The sequence below is a fragment of the Hypomesus transpacificus genome, chromosome 9, assembly GCF_021917145.1.
Source record: "Hypomesus transpacificus isolate Combined female chromosome 9, fHypTra1, whole genome shotgun sequence".
NCBI lineage: Eukaryota > Metazoa > Chordata > Actinopteri > Osmeriformes > Osmeridae > Hypomesus > Hypomesus transpacificus.
In genome coordinates this window covers 626,731-647,027 of record NC_061068.1, presented here as the reverse complement: position 1 = coordinate 647,027, position 20,297 = coordinate 626,731, and the positions used below count along the sequence as shown (strand labels likewise).

The 20,297-nt window shown below is 47.9% G+C and overlaps 1 protein-coding gene across 1 annotated transcript; it reads right to left on the bottom strand.

Moving 5' to 3' along the window:
- Positions 1-4,055: 4,055 nt before the first annotated feature.
- Positions 4,056-19,762, bottom strand: LOC124471850 (guanine nucleotide-binding protein G(s) subunit alpha). The gene is made up of 12 exons (XM_047026477.1): positions 18,351-19,762; positions 17,501-17,573; positions 15,784-15,838; positions 15,050-15,169; positions 12,242-12,339; positions 7,008-7,062; positions 6,851-6,924; positions 6,511-6,569; positions 5,904-6,024; positions 5,471-5,601; positions 5,013-5,080; positions 4,056-4,545 (listed from the first exon to the last, which is right to left on the bottom strand). The coding sequence occupies exons 1-12, from the start codon at positions 18,487-18,489 to the stop codon at positions 4,399-4,401; spliced, it is 1,140 nt and encodes a 379-aa protein (XP_046882433.1). The 5' UTR covers positions 18,490-19,762; the 3' UTR covers positions 4,056-4,398.
- Positions 19,763-20,297: the final 535 nt, after the last annotated feature.

Below are 20,297 nucleotides of genomic sequence, written 5' to 3'. Positions count from 1 at the left end.
GTTGCTAGCTGTCACAAAGACAATCTTATAATTGTATTTCCTTTCCTATTGTTTCACCCAGTGAAATTCGTAGTATCAATTAGCATTATCATCTGATAATCAACCCGACACTCCGTGTGTGTGTGCGCGCCCGTGTGTCCACCCATGCACTGGAACTCAGACAGTGTTACACTCTGGTTTTATAGCTGTTATTTGAGTCTTTGTACAAAATGTACAGGAGTTGTTAGACAAATGGAAAAAGCAACAAACATCAACAACAACTAAAAACACTCAATGCAAAAATAGAAGAAAAAAAAGGTGTTTTTTGGTGCTAAAATTACACTCACTTATTGCTGCAGCGAGTTTGGCTAGGACAACAGGAGAGCGAGACAGGTGTTCTAAACAAATAGTTCTCAATCAAATCTGTTTTTTTCCTACGTAAATATTTTGAAAACGGAAACACCCTTAATGTAGTTCACTACACCGTAAGAGTGTGCTCTCTGGTATCCAAAACTGTTTTTTTAATGACACATAAATATATAAATATCTGGATTTTTGAATAAAATTGTCGTTACGTGACACAAACGTCTTGTCATGTGCAGAAGGAGGAGACACAGGCTGGTGTCTAAAGAGAGAGGAGGAGGGAGGGGAGTTGTCATGTTATCATCTGCATGGTGATGAAACTGGTTCAGTTGGAATTTGGAAAGCGGGTGAGCCCCATTATTTAAGGGGTAAATCAACTCTCTGGGTCTGTAAGATACATGAACCCACAGTACCCACCCCCATACAAGCCCAGATGGTGATGTAACCTTAATGGTATAACTAGCCTCCATGATTCAACTCCAGTCCGACATGGAAGTGATTAGGGGTATGGAGGTGATTGCTAGGGGCATGGAGGTGGTTAGGGGCATGGAGGTGGTTAGGGGCATGGAAGTGATTAGGGGCATGGAGGTGGTTAGGGGTATGGAGGTGGTTAGGGGCATGGAGGTGGTTAGGGGCATGGAGGTGATTAGGGGCATGGAGGTGATTAGGGGCATGGAGGTGGTTAGGGGCATGGAGGTGATTAGGGGCATGGAGGTGAGCACATAGTTGGAAGTGGTTAGGGGCATGGAGGTGGTTGGGGGCATGGAGGTGGTTAGGGGCATGGAGGTGATTAGGGGCATGGAGGTGATTAGGGGCATGGAGGTGGTTAGGGGCATGGAGGTGGTTAGGGGCATGGAGGTGATTAGGGGCATGGAGGTGGTTAGGGGTATGGAGGTGATTAGGGGCATGGAGGTGGTTAGGGGCATGGAGGTGGTTAGGGGCATGGAGGTGAGCACATAGTTGGAGGTGGTTAGGGGCATGGAGGTGGTTGGGGGCATGGAGGTGGTTAGGGGCATGGAGGTGATTAGGGGCATGGAGGTGATTAGGGGCATGGAGGTGGTTAGGGGCATGGAGGTGGTTAGGGGCATGGAGGTGGTTAGGGGTATGGAGGTGATTAGGGGCATGGAGGTGGTTAGGGGCATGGAGGTGGTTAGGGGCATGGAGGTGAGCACATAGTTGGAGGTGGTTAGGGGCATGGAGGTGATTAGGGGCATGAAGGTGGTTAGGGGCATGGAGGTGAGCACATAGTTGGAGGTGGTTAGGGGCATGGAGGTGAGCACATAGTTGGAGGTGGTTAGGGGCATGGAGGTGATTAGGGGCATGGAGGTGATTAGGGGCATGGAGGTGAGCACATAGTTGGAGGTGATTAGAGGCATGGAGGTGAGCACATAGTTGGAGGTGAACACATAGTTGGAGGTGTGAACCACAGGAAGGTGACACTGAGCCTCCTCACAGCACAGGACGAATTAACCTAACACTTCAGAGTCCAAATTATTTTTCCTCTTTTGAGGTAAAAAATTGTTTGGTGTATGTGGAAACGAGGCATGTTTTGCATATGGATATTTGCCCACAGTCTTTAAAGAGTTCAAATTAAGATGTGAATGAGAGAGTACTCTTTCCGCTTCCCTCTCTCCTGGAGGTGACAAACTGCAAAGACAATCTGAGGAGAACTCCCTAGATATACATGAAATCGTGTGAGGGTTCAATACCTTCAACTACACAGATTAGGGGTGTGTGTCCACTTGTGTAGTTTTTTTTTTCTTCATATTTCTTTAAATCCTATTTTTCATGAACCAGAGGAGACTCAACCAATGAGTCAATGGACGAACTAAAGAAGGAAAATGAAAACTTGAATGAAAAGCAACAGACCCTGACCCCATCTGGGACTGGCACGTTGGGGAGGATACAGCGCAGTGAAACATACCTCACATCTTAGACTGGCGCAGTGGGGAGGATACAGCGCAGTGAAACATACCTCACATCTTAGACTGGCGCAGTGGGGAGGATACAGCGCAGTGAAACATACCTCACATCTTAGACTGGCGCAGTGGGGAGGATACAGCGCAGTGAAACATACCTCACATCTTAGACTGGCGCAGTGGGGAGGATACAGCGCAGTGAAACATACCTCAAATCTTAGACTGGCACGGTGGGGAGGATACAGCGCAGTGAAACATACCTCACATCTTAGACTGGCGCAGTGGGGAGGATACAGCGCAGTGAAACATACCTCACATCTTAGACTGGCGCAGTGGGGAGGATACAGCGCAGTGAAACATACCTCACATCTTAGACTGGCGCAGTGGGGAGGATACAGCGCAGTGAAACATACCTCACATCTTAGCTCATTTTACACGTACAGTCGTGATCAAGGCACACGGGATCTTCTACAAGTTTTTTTTTTTCTTCGATAAAGTTGTACAAAATAAAACATTTTACAGTCTGTACAGGAATAACAATCCAGCAGTAAAATAAAGACAGACATGTTGAAAGCCAGAAAAAGGATTCAGGAGAGGTTTGGGAGAGGAGGGTGAGGTGAGGGGGGGGGGGTTGTATGAATCCAGATGCATTCATAGTAAATTATAGCATCATCCATCTTTGTTTCATTTTTTTAAGCAGCTTTCATAATCTACCTGTTCTGAAGTTGATGTTTAATTGTCTGGAGTTTGGCAGCAGAGGAAGGGGAATGGGAGGGAGGGAGGGAGGGGGAGAGGGAGAGAGAGAGAGGGAGAGAGAGGGAGGGAGGGAGGGGGAGGGATGGTGCACATAGGCCAATCACACACACAGTGTACACCACCACACAAGAAGGGGGGCGGGGGACAAAACTTAAAAGTTGACTTGTGTTATTACAGGAATATAGAATATTTATATATATTTATATATATATACACATATTTATATACACACATATATAAATATCTATATATATAGCTTGGATTTTTTTTGCACTGCATTAAGTTCACTGTATGCATCAACGTATGCATTTGCTCGTGGATGATTGAAGAGCCGATGGTGTTTCATGTCCCGAGTCCGTCAGTTCTGCATGCATCTGTCCTTAGGCAGAATAGGCTCACGTCTCTCTCCTCCGGACTGCTGATATTCCCCGTCTCTCCTCTCCCAGTGTCTGTCGCCTGCCTGCCAGGGTCCTTCCTCTCAACCCCTGCCTGCCAGGGTCCTTCCTCTCAACCCCTGCCTGCCAGGGTCCTTCCTCTCAACGCCTGCCTGCCAGGGTCCCTTACCCTCAACCCCTGCCTGCCAGGGTCCCTTACCCTCAACCCCTGCCTGCCAGGGTCCCTTACCCTCAACGCCTGCCTGCCAGGGTCCTTCCTCTCAACGCCTGCCTGCCAGGGTCCCTTACCCTCAACCCCTGCCTGCCAGGGTCCCTTACCCTCAACGCCTGCCTGCCAGGGTCCCTCTTCTCAACCCCTGCCTGCCAGGGTCCCTTACCCTCAACGCCTGCCTGCCAGGGTCCCTCTTCTCAACGCCTGCCTGCCAGGGTCCCTCTTCTCAACGCCTGCCTGCCAGGGTCCCTCTTCTCAACGCCTGCCTGCCAGGGTCCCTCTTCTCAACCCCTGCCTGCCAGGGTCCCTCTTCTCAACGCCCTGTGAACCCTTCCAGGACCGTGAAGCAGCCCGAGCCAGGGCACCGGCACTTTAACTTTCCATGATTGAAAACAGTGGAACGTGTTTACGTAGGCATGTGTGTGTGCGTGTACAGTATGTGTGTGAGACTGCGTACTGATAATCAAAGTGGGATGTGTGTGTGTGTGTGTCTCGGAGGAAGAGGATGGCCTGTGTTGTTAAACGGATTCCAGTCCAGAGCACAGGTACCATATGCTATGAATATCAGCACTGCAGCCCGGATGATGGTGAACCTGGGTGAATTAGTCTGACAGCAGCTGGTCAGGCCTTCGATACCCACAACAGTGTTCTCAGAACGGAGTCTTCTGGTCAAGATGAAAGGGGAGCTGGGTTGATTGGCTGTCTGGTTGAGGAGAGGGCTAACTGGTCACCGATTGGCTTAACACGGGGAGTCTTTTTTTCCCTCCTCCTCCAATCACAAGAGCTCGTACTGGCGGAGGTGCATCCTCTGGATGATGTCTCGGCAGTCGTTGAAGACGCGCCGGATGTTCTCTGTGTCGACGGCGCAGGTGAAGTGAGGGTAACAGTAATGTCTGCCGTCTCCACTCGCTGTGCTGATCCTCTGTGAGGGAGGAAACAGGACGTGACATCACCAAAACAGGATGTGACATCACTAAAGCTCACGAACATCGACTTCTAACACTCCGCCTGGTAAATATACTAACTTGACTCTGACCACTGAAATGGTCGGATGGTACCAGCTCTACCAAAAGGTAGAGCCATGCACTCCTCATCCTCAATGTTGTGCATATTCACTACTTGTAGGCTGCTTTGGATGAAAGTGTTGGTTGCACACAACACGCATGGTCAGATGAATCCTGTGTTTACAGTTCTAATAACTATAGTGGGATACGCATGGCTCAGAAGTAGAGCCGTGGATCAAACAGGTTTGAATCCCTTCCCCTGTACGTGTCTTTGGCTAAAAGTCTGATAGCACTGCCCCACACTAGGGAACGTGGAGCGAATGTCACAGCCTTGCACCAGGACGGAGAGTAAAGCGTGTTTAGAGATTCAGGTCATGGTACCTACCAAGAACTCGTCTCGTATGAAGTACTTTGCTCTTGTGACACGAGAGTCTTCCCCAGGCTCTGGTGTTGCTGAAGGAGAAAGTCAACAGAAGTCTTAATACAAGAGCATTCCTTGACATTAAAGACTAACGACACAATTTCAGTCTCAACCCCCCACCCATATATATATAATTAATTTGGGGGCTTTCTCAAACTAAGTGATGGGGGGGGTCAGACACAACCCTGTGAGAGCTCAGGGAACCTGGAACAGACACACATCACAAACGTGTTCTTCTAGTCCTTGATTATCAGCCGCACTTTCCATGAGCCCTTTTCTACATCAAGTGCAACAAGAACCCTAACCACTGTTTGTCCACATGTAACATGTGACTGTTGATTCTGCCGTCATCACCATCCCATAATAACACAAACATTTCTCATGGTTCTGTCTGTACAAGGACCAGCCTAAGCGCCTCTCACCGTCGTCAGGCGTGGTGTAGCGGGCAAACTCAGGGAAGTATTCCTCTATCTTCGACTTCCCCGCCAGCACCTTCTCCGCTAGCAGATCCTGCTTGTTGAGAAACAGGATGACCGATATGGTGCGTAGCCACCTGGAAGGATGTAGCACACAAGAAGTTAAGAGACAAGGTTAGGAGATAGGGACAGGGTTAGGAGACAGGGACAGGGTTAGGAGACAAGCACAGGGTTAGGAGACAGGGTTAGGAGACAGGGTAAGGACACAGGGTTAGGAGACAGGGTTAGTAGACAGGATTAGGAGACAGGGTTAGGAGACAAGCACAGGGTTAGGAAACAGGGTTAGGAGACAGGCTTAGGAGACAGGGACAGGGTTTAGGAGACAGAGTTAGGAGACAGGCTTAGGAGACAGGGTTTATGGCCAGAGACAGCAGCACACCTGTTGTTCCAGATGTTCTTGAAGAGGTTTAGCGCCTCCTGCAGGCGGTTGGTATGGTTGTCCTCCCGGATCACCATGTTGTAGCTGCTGCTGGCCACCACAAAGATGATGGCCGTGACGTCTTGGGGCAGGAGGAGGGCAGGTTACAGGGGGGACACGCTAGGACAACATAGCTGTCTCTCACAGGGATGGGTATAGCTTAGTGGTTAGAACATTTGGCTGTGGATCGAATAGTCTAGAGTAGACTAGCTAGCTAAGTAGCTTCAGGTTGCCTGAGTTTTCTGACTTTACACTATCAGTGTTTTTGTCAATCAGGTAATGTCTGTTGTATTTATACTGCTGCAGTTGGCCAGTAAATGACTTTATCATCGTCATTTCCAAAAGAGCTACTGCACTTGTACCCTATATTACCCCATTAAATCCTTTCATTTTGTAGCAGTCTGTTATTTGATTTATCAATTTATCTGTAGTCCTGTGGGGAAAAAAGCTAGCCACGCTAGAATGTAAAATATTTTAAGAGACGTCACGAAAATTACCCAACCGATGTGTGTACGTTCTTGCAGCAGGTTAGTCGTATGCAAGCCCTCTAGTACTGACAAGAACTTACCATTGAAACACTGAATCCATTTCCGCCGTTCGTCCCGCTGTCCTCCCACATCGAACATGCTGAGAGAAGAAAACAGAGGTGAGATTCTGCTCTGGGGAATGGTGAGACAACAGGATCACTCAGAGCTAGCATCGGGGTTAGCATCTACTTTAGCATTAGGGCTAGCATCCAGTTTAACATCTGGGCTAGCATCGGGGTTAGCATTAGGGCTAGCATCCAGTTTAACATCAGGGTTAGCATCGGGGATAGTATTTATATGTCGCTTTAGACGAAAGCATCTGCTAAATTAACAAAATGTCAAGTCTTCGTATAGTTATTCCTGTTTAGTTTTTTTACTCACTGAAAATTGACTTTGTCCACTTGAAATCTGGTTTCAAAGATGCCAGAGGTCAATACTCGGCATCGTAACAGGTCCTGGGGGAAAGACAGGTGAATGTGAGAGAGTATCTGTTATAAAAGATCAAATAAAACAAAACGTTTCTCCTCCGCGTACCTACCTGATCAGAGGGGCTGTAGTCATTCTGTTTCACCATGTCAATCTTGTCTAGAAAACTACAATAAAAACAACAACAAAAGCAGGTGTTTAGCAATGACGTTCCAGTGCTCGGAGGCGCACTTCCACCGACCGCCACCGGAGGGAGTGCCTGCTAGCTGTGAGGTGCACTGGAGAGCCAGGCTGTGAGTCATCGCCAGACAGCTCAGCCTGGCGCTAGGCTGTAGTCAATGGGGCCGCTGTAGTAGTAGTTAGAGGGGGCGGAGGGGAGGGAGAGGAGAAAGGATGAGGGAGGGTGAGGTAGAGGGATAAAGCGAGAGCGAGGCAAGGCTGAGGGTGAGGGAGAGGAGGGGTAAGGGAGAGGGTGAGGTAGAGGGAGGGGGCAGGGGCAGAGGGAAAGGGTGAGGGCTTCACAATAAGACAAAGACCTGCTTCTTTAATCTGACTCGCACCTCGCAAGCCACACGGGTCATAGCCAATGGGGGTTGGAGACAACGGAGGTGGTCGACACAACACACCCAGAGAGCCAGCCTCCTCCTCCAGCCCAGGGGCCCGGACGCCCGGTCTGGGTGGGTGGGGAGCCAGAGTTCACAGCAGGTCGAGGGGTCAGTGCTGATTCACTGGGTCAGACACGACTTAGACACGTAGCTAGGGCTGCACTCTGATGGAGAGAGTGACGAGGCCTGTAGAGGGTAGAGGCCTGTATAGAGGTGGGTAGACTGTATAGAGGTGGGTAGACTGTATAGAGCTGGGTAGACTGTATAGAGGTGGGTAGACTGTATAGAGGTGGGTAGACTGTATAGAAGTGGGTAGACTGTAAAGAGGTGGGTAGACTGTATAGAGGTGGGTGGTCTGTATAGAGGTGGGTAGACTGTATAGAGGTGGGTAGACTGTATAGAGGTGGGTGGTCTGTATAGAGGTGGATAGACTGTATAGAGGTGGGTAGACTGTATAGAGGTGGGTACACTGTATAGAGCTGGGTAGACTGTATAGAGGTGGGTAGACTGTATAGAGGTGGGTAGACTGTATAGAGGTGGGTAGACTGCGTAGAGGTGGGTAGACTGCATAGAGGTGGGTAGACTGTATAGAGCTGGGTAGACTGTATAGAGGTGGGTAGACTGTATAGAGGTAGGTAGACTGTATAGAGGTGGGTAGACTGTATAGAGCTGGGTAGACTGTATAGAGGTGGGTAGACTGTATAGAGGTGGGTAGACTGTATAGAAGTGGGTAGACTGTAAAGAGGTGGGTAGACTGTATAGAGGTGGGTGGTCTGTATAGAGGTGGGTAGACTGTATAGAGGTGGGTAGACTGTATAGAGGTGGGTGGTCTGTATAGAGGTGGATAGACTGTATAGAGGTGGGTAGACTGTATAGAGGTGGGTACACTGTATAGAGCTGGGTAGACTGTATAGAGGTGGGTAGACTGTGTAGAGGTGGGTACACTGTATAGAGCTGGGTAGACTGTATAGAGGTGGGTAGACTGTATAGAGGTGGGTAGACTGCGTAGAGGTGGGTAGACTGCATAGAGGTGGGTAGACTGTATAGAGGTGGGTAGACTGTAAAGAGGTGGGTAGACTGTATAGAGGTGGGTAGACTGTATAGAGGTGGGTAGACTGTATGGAGAGGTAGTTATAGCTCTGTAGAAAAGTGTCTATAGGTCTATCTGTCCGAATAACCGACCCTCACAATGGAGCAGAGCGCTGGCTGTCTGACTAGCTTGCTGGCTGTCTGACTAGCTTGCTGGCTGTCTGTCTGACTAGCTTGCTGGCTGTCTAGCTGAGTAGCTTGCTGGCTGTCTGTCTGACTGGCTGACTGACTAGCTTGCTGGCTGTCTGACTAGCTTGCTAGCTGTCTGACTAGCTTGCTGGCTGTCTGGCTGAATAGCTTGCTGGCTGGCTGACTGACTAGCTTGCTGGCTGTCTGTCTGGCTAACTGGTTCTCATGGCTTAGCTATGTACCCCCTGAGATAAGCAGGAATGTGACACGCTGGGGTGAAATGTGACAGGAGGACTGCAGGTCACACACTCTGCACAGCAATGGACAGACAGACAGACAGACAGACAGGCAGGCAGGCAGGCAGACAGACAGGCAGGCGGGTGGGCAGGCAGGCAGGCAGGCAGGCAGGCTGGCTAATATAACTGTTCTAACCAACCATTATTTCAGTGTGCCCTCAGATCCAGTACAGATACATATTTAGTCCGTCTCACTATTAATAGCCCGGTCCAAAAATACGTGTGCCTAGTAGTCCGACCACATAATAGAGCTTGCCCCAGTAACAGAAGGGTTATCTATAACGCCTCTATTCATAGAGAGACTAAAATACGTTGTTATGTTTAGTTTGTATTGTGTGATGATGTGGAGATGCATATAGCTCAGTGGTTAGAGCATTTGACTCCAGAAAGATATGCGCACAACAACGCAGGTTCGAATCCCGCCCCAGGGAGTGAAGTCTGCATCTACCTTAGCCCCCCTAGCCCCCACCCCCCTAGAGAAAGAGAGAAAGAAGAGAGGAAAGCAAGGGAAGGATAGAGGAAGAGAGAGCAGGCTGTGTCTGACATTACAGAGCTGCTCTGAAAATAGCTTCCTGGCACCCTGGCCTCCAGCTTGGTTGTCATGGTGACAGAAGCACAGGCGCTATAAATAGAATATCAGCTCCAAGTCTTGTGTGACTGGAGTGGGGCCAGAGAGAGGGAGAGACAGAGGAATAAACAGCAGGAGTAGAGAGAAAGAAATGCAGAGAGTGAGAGGGAGGGAGTGAAGGGGGGAGGGAGTGAAGGGGGGAGGGAGGGAGTGAAGGGGGGAGGGAAAGGTGGAGAGAGGCCAACAAAGGGGGGAGAGAGAAAAAAAAAACTAATATTGAGAACATGCTTAGGAATGGGACAGGGAGTTCTGCAACATCACAAAGCATGATGAGACATGGAGTTCTACCCAACATCACTGAGAATGCTAGGACATGGAGTTCTACCCAACATCACTGAGAATGCTGGGACATGGAGTTCTACCCAACATCACTGAGAATGCTGGGACATGGAGTTGTACAGCTTTGCTAAGCATAATGGGAAATGAATTTCTACCCAACATCACTAAACATGGCAGGAGGGGACTGGCTGACTACAGCCACCACATCACAACTCTCTGCTCTCTGCATTCATTCATCAGACCCTTTCATCCAAAGCAACGTAGAAATGGTTCACGTAAAAAGTAAAGCAGAAGATCAAGGATCAAAAGTGTTTAGGTCTAACAGTATTTTGGTGGTCAGAGAGTGAGAGATCTAGGGAAAGATGGAGTGAACCCATAGTAGAGGAAAGAAGGAGAAAGAAAAGAGAGGGGGGGGAGAAGAGAGAGGGACAGAGAGGAGGGAGAAAGTAGAGAAAGAATAGAGGATTTAAAAGGCTTGTGTTTTGACTGTCAACATTGTGTATCGGCACACAATGGACACTAGCAACCTGGAGGAAAGCATGGCATCTCTGTATCGCTACTGTCTCACTCCAGCATGTTAACTGAGTGCACTGGGCTTCAATGCTATTCCTTCGTACGTATAACAGTATTCTCTCTAAATGTCTATCTGTCTACTTCTCTATCTGTCTACCTCTCTACCTGTCTACCTCTCTACCAGTCTACCTCTCTACCTGTCTACCTCTCTACCAGTCTACCTCTGTACCTGTCTATCTGTCTACCTCTCTACCTGTCTATCTGTCTACCTCTCTACCTGTCTATCTGTCTACCTCTCTACCTCTGTACCTGTCTATCTGTCTACCTATCTACCTGTCTACCTCTCTACCTGTCTGTCTACCTCTCTACCTGTCTGTCTACCTCTCTATCTGTCTACCTCTCTACCTGTCTGTCTACCTCCCTATCTGTCTACCACTATCTGTCTACCTCTCTATCTGTCTACCTCTCTACCTGTCTATCTGTCTACCTCTCTATCTGTCTACCTGTCTAACTTAAACCTCATAACAGGAGCCCCCCTCCCTGTCTGGGAGAAGATGTTTCCATTTGCAGCTAGCATCTTTATCAATGATACTAAAGTTGTCTGACTCTCTTATTCCCTCTCTCTACCTCTCTTTTTCTTATGACCCCCCTTTTCTCTCTCTGTCTTTGTATCCCTATCTCTCTCTCTCTCTTTTTGTCTCCCTATCCCTATCTCTCTCTCTCTTTTTGTCTCCCTATCCCTATCTCTCTCATCCTTCCATTCCTCTGTCTCCCTCTAACACACTCACTCATTCTTCCTCCTTCTGCAGCTACCCTGAGTTATAAATAGCTCTCCCCCCCTCTCTTTTTCCCCCTCTCAATCTCTTTTTTGTCCCACTCTTTTCTTTTCCTCTCCCTCTCTTTTCCTCTCTCTCTCTCTCTCTCTCTCTTTATGTCTCTCTGTCTATGTCTCTCTCTTTATGTCTCTATGTCTCTCTCTCTCTCTATGTCTCTCTATGTCTCTCTCTCTCTCTCCTTCTCCGTTTACATAAGTCGAGGGGGGAGAGTAGCCCTTCTGGTCACCCAGTCCAGATCTGATCCACAACACACACTTTTCCCTCTTCGCACCCCCTCTTTCTCTCCTTCTTTACTTCCCCCTCTCTCTTTCTCTCTCTTCACCTCCCCCCTTTCATTTTCTCTCTCTCTTCACCTTCCTTCTCTAATCCTCACTCTCTTCACCTCCCCTCTCTGACAGTCCATCCATATCTATTTATCTCGATTTATCTCCATTAGTCTGCCTGTCTCTGCCTTACAGCGACATTAAGGCCCAGAAAAAAACAAACCATAATTACATTTCAAGGGAGGGTTTTCACGATCATCTTGCTGTGAGCTTGTTTTGCACATGGGCGCACGTACACCCACACATATATACACTCACTCACACACACCACACATACACTCACATATTCACTCACAACACATACCCACACACATATATACATTCACTCTCACACACACGCACACACACACACACACACACACACACACACACACACACACACACACACACACACACACACACAGAGCACCACCAGGGCCTCTGCCTTCCAAGAAGTGGCTTCATGTGTTCATGTGTTCACTGCATGCCTTGAAACACAGGCTGATAAGCGGATAAGAGAGGTACGCCAGAGAAGACAGAGAGGCAGCTGGGAAAGGGGGGAGGAGGAGAATGGGGGGTGGGGAGGGGGGGGGAGGGGGGAGAGAGACAGAAAGAGAGAGAAAGAAAGAGAGACAAAGGAGAGAGACAGAGAGAGAAGTGTGTACTCACTACTGTGCACAATCGATGAGCTGGTACTCGTTGGACCTCTCGAAGCAAGCCCTCACACCCTCATCCTGCCAGAGGGTCTTAGCATGCTCATAAAACTCCTGCCAGAGAGAGGACACACACAGACACGAACACACACACATACATGCGCACACACACACAGACACAAACACACACACAAGCACACACAGACACACATACAGACAAGTAGTTTAGGGAAGGTAACAGACAGAATTACATCACTGAACAACCGTAAACCAATAATTTGTGCTCCTACTGTTTAACTGATGGGAAAAAGTCCTTTGACTCACAGGTTGTATAGCCAACTGACTGTAGTAATGGCTAACTGACACGATTATTCAGCTAATTGTTATTTGGTTAGAAACAGAGAGAACACGAGACAGCACATTATGTTTGTTTTATTTGAAGAACTAGCAACCAGTCGCAGTCTGTAGTCAACCAAGGGCACTGCACTAGTGTAAATAAAAACATGAAAATGACAATGCCACATTTACAAAGAGCAAACACTGATCTCCTTTCCTGATGTCTTCCCCTCACAAACTTCCTGTATCACTCCCACCATCCATCCCTCCCTTCTTGTCTTCCGCTGTCTCTCTCCCTCTATACCTACATCTCTTTCAGCATCTCGCTTTATCCCTTCCTTCCTTATACTGCTTCCTACCTCGTTCACAGCTGCCCTCCCTCTCTTTCTGCCTCCCTCTCTTCACTCTCTCATTCTGTTTTCTCTTCCGTCTTGCTTCTCTCCCTTCGTTCCTCTCTATCTGTCACTCCTTCCTTTCATGCTATTCCCTCCCTCCCTTTCTCTCCCACCTTTTCTCTGTCTCTCCCTCTCTCTCTCTCTCTCTCTCTGTCTCTCTCTCCCTCCCTTCCAGAAAAGCAGAGTTAACCAGTCTGACTGGTTCCCAGCAGGCCCTGGGGCCTGGTAGGGGTGGGGGAGTGGTGGGGCCGGGGGGGGGGGGGGGTGGGGGGTGGGGGGGGGGGGGGTGGGGGGGGGGGGGGGGGTGGGGGTTGGGGTGGGGGGGGGGGGGGGGGGGGGGTTGGGGTGGGGGGGGGGGGGGGGGGGGGGGGGGGGGGGGGGGGGGGGGGGGGGGGTAGATGCCAGCCTATCAGATTGTCTTCTCAACCCAAACACAGTAGCCCTCAGTGATAGCAGCTAACCGTACACTAACCTGCGCAGCTTGGTCTTGTATATCTAGCTAGCCTAGGGAGTCAGATGGCTGAGCGGTGAGGGAGTGGGGCTAGTAATCATAAGGTTGCCGGATCGATTCCCTGTCCTGTCAATATGACGTTGTGTCCTTGGGCAAGGCACTTCACCCTACTTGCCTCGGGGGGAATGTCCCTGTACCTACTGCTAAATGACTAAATGTAAATGTAGCCTGGGGAGCTAGGTCTGGTATAGCTAGCTAGCATGGGGAGCTAGGTTCTGGTATGGTTAGGTAGCCTGGATAGCTAGGTGTGGTATGATTAGCTAGCCCGGGGAGCTAGGTCTTGTATATCTAGCTAGCCTGGATAGCTAGGTCTGGTATAGCTAGCTAACCTGGAGAGCTAGGTCTGGTATAGCTAGCTAGCCTGGATAGATAGGTCTGGTATAGCTAGCTAGCATGGGGAGCTAGGTCTGGTATAGCTAGCTAGCATGGGGAGCTAGGTCTGGTATAGCTAGCATGGGGAGCTAGGTCTGGTATAGCTAGCTAGCATGGGGAGCTAGGTTTAGCCCAAAAAACTTTTCATTCCATGCAGGACAGTTCAGACTAGAAATACGTTTTTTCCTTCAGTAATCCCACTGACTGTGACACCAGAAGCAAAATCAATAGACAGCAGCAGGCGAATCTCCAAGGCAACCATCTAACCTTGACACAGAAGTAACAGGGCTGGTCAGCCAGATCCATGGGCAGGGTTAGGGTTTGGTCTAGGGTTAGGGCTAGAGTTATGACTAGGGCAAAACTGGGATAAGATGAGCCTAACCCAGGGTGAGGAATGGAGCCAGACGTAGTACTAGAATTAGACCCAGGGCTAAGTTCAAGACTGGGCTAGCCTGTCTATCTGTACGCCTGATTGCCTGCCTGTCTGTCTGTCTGCATGTCTCTGTGCCCTATTTCCTGTCTGTCTGTGTTTCTGTCTATAGTCTGCCTCTAGTCCTGTAGTTAGCAGTCCCTAGAGGTCTCCCCCTTGAGTCTCTCTGTCTCAGAGGTGATGCCCCACAGGAGCCATTATCCAGGTCATTAAAAACAATCAGAGCAAAGGGACTGACTGCATCTCAGGTGAGAAAACAATCAGAGTTAATAAACTGCAGGTCTCAGGTGAAGGCCTGGTTGTACCTTCCCCCTCCCAGTGCCACACACCTGCTCACGACCAATCACAACGCTGAGCTCAGGGCCTCCTAGCTGACTGGCTGGCTTTCAGTCTGTAGTGCTGTCAGTCGGTAGTGCTGTCAGTCTGTAGTGCTGTCAGTCTGTAATGCTGTCGGTCTGTAGTGCTGTCGGTCTGTAGTGCTGTCGGTCTGTAGTGCTGTCGGTCTGTGGATTTACTTGAACTAACACTAAATGTTGCTTACACACAGGCATGTCTTCCTTCATGGGAATCCACACAACACAAAACACAGGCTGCCCCTGACAATCCCTCAGGAAGATGTGGAGCTAATCCTCTAGGTAGGCTGGGAACGGGACTGGGAGCAAGGCTGAGCGTAGCTCAGTGGTTAGAAGCTTTGACTACAGACCAGAGGTATCACATTCAAATCCCCCTGTACATAGCTTTTGATAAAAGCGTCTGCTAAATGAGTAAGATGATACTCACCGAGGTGAACTCAAAGTCCTTCTGGTTGGCTAGGTTGAGGATGTATTCGATCCTGAACTGGTTAGCTGCACAGGCTAGGTGGACGGGCGGGGTTAGAGTGGTCATGGCCGCTACTATCGTCTGGAAGGAGAAATACAATCTTGTTGTTATTAAACCACAATGTTATTGTTACACTGTGCCTGATGAATACAGACCGTTCCTTCACTCGAAGGAATACACATGAAATGTAAACAAAACCTTATTAAGAATGACGTTTAACAGTCTTCATTTCAGACAGTCTGGAGTGTTTGTTAACGTGTAACTAAACTCACGAAACCTCTTTGAGGTAAACCTTTACAATCAATACTCACGCGTGGCCAAACATCTATCCTAATTTTGATGAATCTTTGCAATCACGTTATTCTTTTTTTATTATTATAATTTGTGATGTTTATGATGAGTGCCTTTTCTAAGTACCCTGAACAATCAAAGGAAAGGGTTCTGCATGATGATAGGCCTTGTCCTAGGCCAGGTTCTTGTATCACTCTTAAGAGTTCCAGGACGCCCCCACAATGGACATTCATGAAAACTCCACACTCAAAAATGTTCACTAGAAAGTGTTATTTAAGGGGTCGGATGACGCTGAAAATGGTGCGTTGTGTTACACTTTACAGCTTTAACCTTCACAGCAATATAATGCACACGTGAACATTCTCCAAATGTAGACATCACCACCAGACAGCAGGCCCACATACCTCTATAGCTTCTTTTATGTTGTTCTTTATGTCATGAATCTTCTGTTTTTTCTCCCTGTGGGGTAAATAAGATTAATTTAAACTCACAACGTTAGGTAAACAGGAAGACAGTCTAACGGGCAACATCCAAATCAGCTTTTTGAAGAACTGGAAAAGAACATGAAGGATTAGAGGATTTCTTACACGGACACTGACCTTCTTTCCAACCTCCTTCTACCCTCCTCCACCCTTGTGTACATCAGTTATTTTCCCCTCATCCCCCTGTTCTCTTCCTTGACTTTACTTCTCTCCCTTTCTCCTTCTCCTCTCCACCTCCCCTTCTCTCCCTATCCTTCTCTCCTCCCCCCTTCATCCCATTCTCCTTCTCTTCTCCTATCCACTTCTCCTTCACCTCAGTCTAGGAGCAGTCCCTGACCTTTGACCTTCCTGCCCTCTACTCCCCTACCTCACCTCCCTACCCCACTCTCCCTGCCCGGCCTCACCTCCCTGCCCTGCCTCACCTCCCTGCCCTGCCTCACCTCCCTGCCCTGCTTCACCTCCCTGCCCTGCCTCACCTCCCTGCCCTGCCTCACCTCCCTGCCCTGCCTCACCTCCCTGCCCGGCCTCACCTCCCTGCCCTGCTTTACCTCCCTGCCCTGCTTCACCTCCCTGCCCTGCCTCACCTCCCTGCCCTGCTTCACCTCCCTGCCCTGCCTCACCTCCCTGCCCTGCCTCACCTCCCTGCCCTGCCTCACCTCCCTGCCCGGCCTCACCTCCCTGCCCTGCTTTACCTCCCTGCCCTGCTTCACCTCACTGCCCTGCCTCACCTCCCTGCCCTGCCTCACCTCCCTGCCCTGCCCTGCCTCCGTGGGTGTACAAGTTGTCTGAGTCTGGACAGACATCTGCCTCTAAACCCACAACAGAGCGTTTTTTTCCAGCCCTCTTTCCAGGAGAGACACGATTCAAAATAGAACACAGCCTGACATCATCTCCCAGTGTATCAAAATGCTTTTCAAAGGAGTACGAGCTCTAGGCTTAGGGAGCTAGGAGGCAGAAACTGGGCTGCCTACAGCAGATAGGCACAACACAGGACACCAGAAGCTGTTCATCAGACGGAGGAGAAGTATGACTAACTTTAACTCCTGTTTTACCATACAGGTCCTGGAGTTGCTGCACTGTATCCTCTACCAAGAACACTGTACCAGTCTGACAGTCACTCAGTAGCAGATCACTCAGAATGACATCTAATGTACTTTTTACATGCTTTTTTTCTATGTAATGTGTTCTTTTAGAAGGTTTTTTTTCCAAGGCAGCCTACAGAGGGAGGGGGGATTTGAACCTGCGGCCTCTTGATCTGCAGTCAAACGCTACACCACTGAGCTAGACCCATCCCCCATTTCTCAAGAAGAACATCTATTTGGGGACATTCTAGATTCAATCAGTCAATACGACAACATTCCTGGTGAAGCACACAAACGGGAACATGCACTTAGTTCAGCAAATTTACGAGTTTAGATATCCTGAAACCGTGTTAGCCTTTAAACAACGTTAAACCATTTTGGATTGAGCTGCTCCATTTTATAATATCTTACATAATGACGAGGTGAAACAAACGCTGTTGTGATTTTTCCACTGTGCTTTCTACACGTACCATTTGCACGTCGCTCTAAAAGCGGATCTGCTAAATGAATACAGTGTAAATGTTGTGTGGTATGATGTGGTTTACAAAGAGACTCACTCTGCGTTGAAGCCATTCACATGCAGTATCCTCATCTGCTTTACTATCGTACTCTTCCCAGACTCCCCAGCTCCTGGAGGGGAGGGGACAGATGTCAGACAGACAGGCAGGTAGAGAGACAGACAAACAGACAGACTGACAATGCCTACAGTAGTGTAGAGTAGGGTATCAGTAAGGCCTACAGTAACATACCAGTAGGGTACTAGTAGAGTACCAGTAAGGCGTACAATAGGGTACCAGAAAGATGAAGCCTGGTAGTTGAGATGTGATACTTTGCACTGTGCCAAGTACAGGACTACAGTAGGGTACCAGAGTGTAGGCCTTCTCTCCTGCCCAGTCCCTGAACCCAGCCGGATGACCCAGTATGAGAACAATGCTAAGTAACTCACACGTTAACACTGTTTTGCTAATAAAACAATGCTAACAACACAGTCAAAATAGTGAAACAATGCTAACATGGTCATGCTAGTGAAACAAAGCTACTAGCACAGTCATGCTAGTGAAACAATGCTATTATCACAGTAATGCTAGTGAAATAATGCTAACATAGTTATAGTGGTAAAACAATCCTAACACAGGTAGGCCTACATACAGATAGCTTTCCATGACCTATGCAGACTTACAAATGTCAGGCATTAACATGTTTCAAGTCACACTGCCAAACTACATTGAGCATGTTATAACCTGACTGTAATGTTTTATGAAACATTTCTTGAAATATGGAATTGCAAGTCTTCCTAAGTGGGTTGGGAGAGAATGACCAATGGTCTTGTTAATTAATACCCTTATAATTATGAGGAATGTAGGTCTGGGTTGGACATCAACATTTTCTACAACTACGACAACCTACCTAATAATAATAGCCGGTGAGTTGCTCGGTAAATCTGCTTGTCTTTCTGTAACTGTTTCTCTATCTTCTTGTTCGCTTCTCTTTGCGACTTCTCCTCGTTCCGCTGGTCTTCGGTCTTTGTACTACCCAGACAACCCATCTTCCCAAAAACCCAATACAAGGTTCGGGGGAGGGGTGTGTGTGGGGGTTATAATAAATAAATAATTTTAGATCCCTAGATTAGCCCAAGAGGAACACACCTGGCTTTGGATGGGTGACATTTATGTTGCCAGTTGCCAGTAAAACAAAGGTGACAACGAGAATGTGATAAAACAGCTTCCTCACTCTTTTACATTACTGCTAATTATCGATACGGTCATTCCGTGGGAGACGAGCTAAAGTGTTAATGACGACACCCCGGGCCGCCCTCTAAGACTGCTGTGTGTCCCTAATGCTTTCACTGTAAATCTGCAATGAAGTAATCAACATTGATAAGAATGTGATTAAGAATTTTCTTCAGCGCACAATGTACATGAATGGTTTCGTGTAGGGTTTCCCACGTCGTCGTTCTGTAGGAGCTGAAATCCACACAGATTCGCAATTTTTTTGCAAATGGTTCCCCAACAAGCTCTAATCTGTTACACGGCTAGAATTCTGACCACTGCCATTCACAACATTTACAAATCCATCAAAACGTAAACTATTTTCTCGTCTTCTATTTTGCGATACGTCCTCCGCCAAACCAAGACAACCAAGGCAGATAGAGGGTGGATGGAAAATTAAAAAATAAATATTTCCACTAAAATGACGGCATGATAGTCGCTTTGCCAAGCTTCTTTCTTTGCCCAAATGTTGTTTAATCCGTCACATCACGTTTTCGTAACCTTGTCAGTAGAATCCAGTTTTAAACACCGATACGTTTAATTCCTTTCCTCGTCGCAGATGTTGGCTTGTTTTTGGGGCTAGACCAGACCAAAAAGGGCCTTCATCGTCCTTTTCTTTAAGGGTGTAATTTGTATTTCTTCTCACATCAATTTTCCAGACGAACACTGAGTAGATATTCTTGTAATTTCACCGATGTAGACTTAAACATGGAAACCGCCGTTATTTAGTTGTTTCTCGCAAGTCTTGCCTACTGTCAGTCATGGCATTGTATTCCTTTTGAAATCGTATGGTAGACAGCCTACTGTACATGTGCATATACATGAACAAACCCCGGTGTAGAATAGCACATCCAACGATGACAGTTATTTTATAATGGGCAGGCCAGACCTGCTCTTGAATAAATGCGAATAGATTGTTTTCTGTATTGTATTTTTTGCTATTTTTCCCCCTTTTCTCGGAGAATTTTACATTAAGATAGATAGCGTTGAAGAGACGGGGTGGGGCCAACCGTTCTAGCTGAACCCTGGGAACGACAAGGGAGAGATCACATGATTACCCAGAACGTCATGAAGTTGCTAAGAGAGAAGGCGCCATCTTTAAAGAAATAAACTAGACGCTAACAAGTATGATTAAGTGAAGTTTTAGAAAGCATACAGAACTTTGTTGTCATATCAGTCTTGGCAATCAGTCATTTACTATTTAGTTACAGTACTTATATCCACAAAATGTGTTCAAACAGCAGAAGACAGTCGGATGATTTTACAAATAAAATAAAATCGCTAGGCTTTGCGATCTCACAAACAGGGGACTTGACATTGGAATCTAGCCCAAACACACGCACACACACACACACACACACTCTACACACACACACACAAACTCTAGACACATACACACACCCATGTCCAGACTTCTAAGACTTTGAGGTATTGTGGAGGACAAAAGGTAACATAAGGCTTGTGTTTCCGTGTAGAGAGGTCTATATCTCTAGACAGGGCTGGGTTAGGAGACAGGTCTATATCTCTAGACAGGGATGGGTTAGGAGACAGGTCTATATCTCTAGACAGGTCTAGGTTAGGAGAG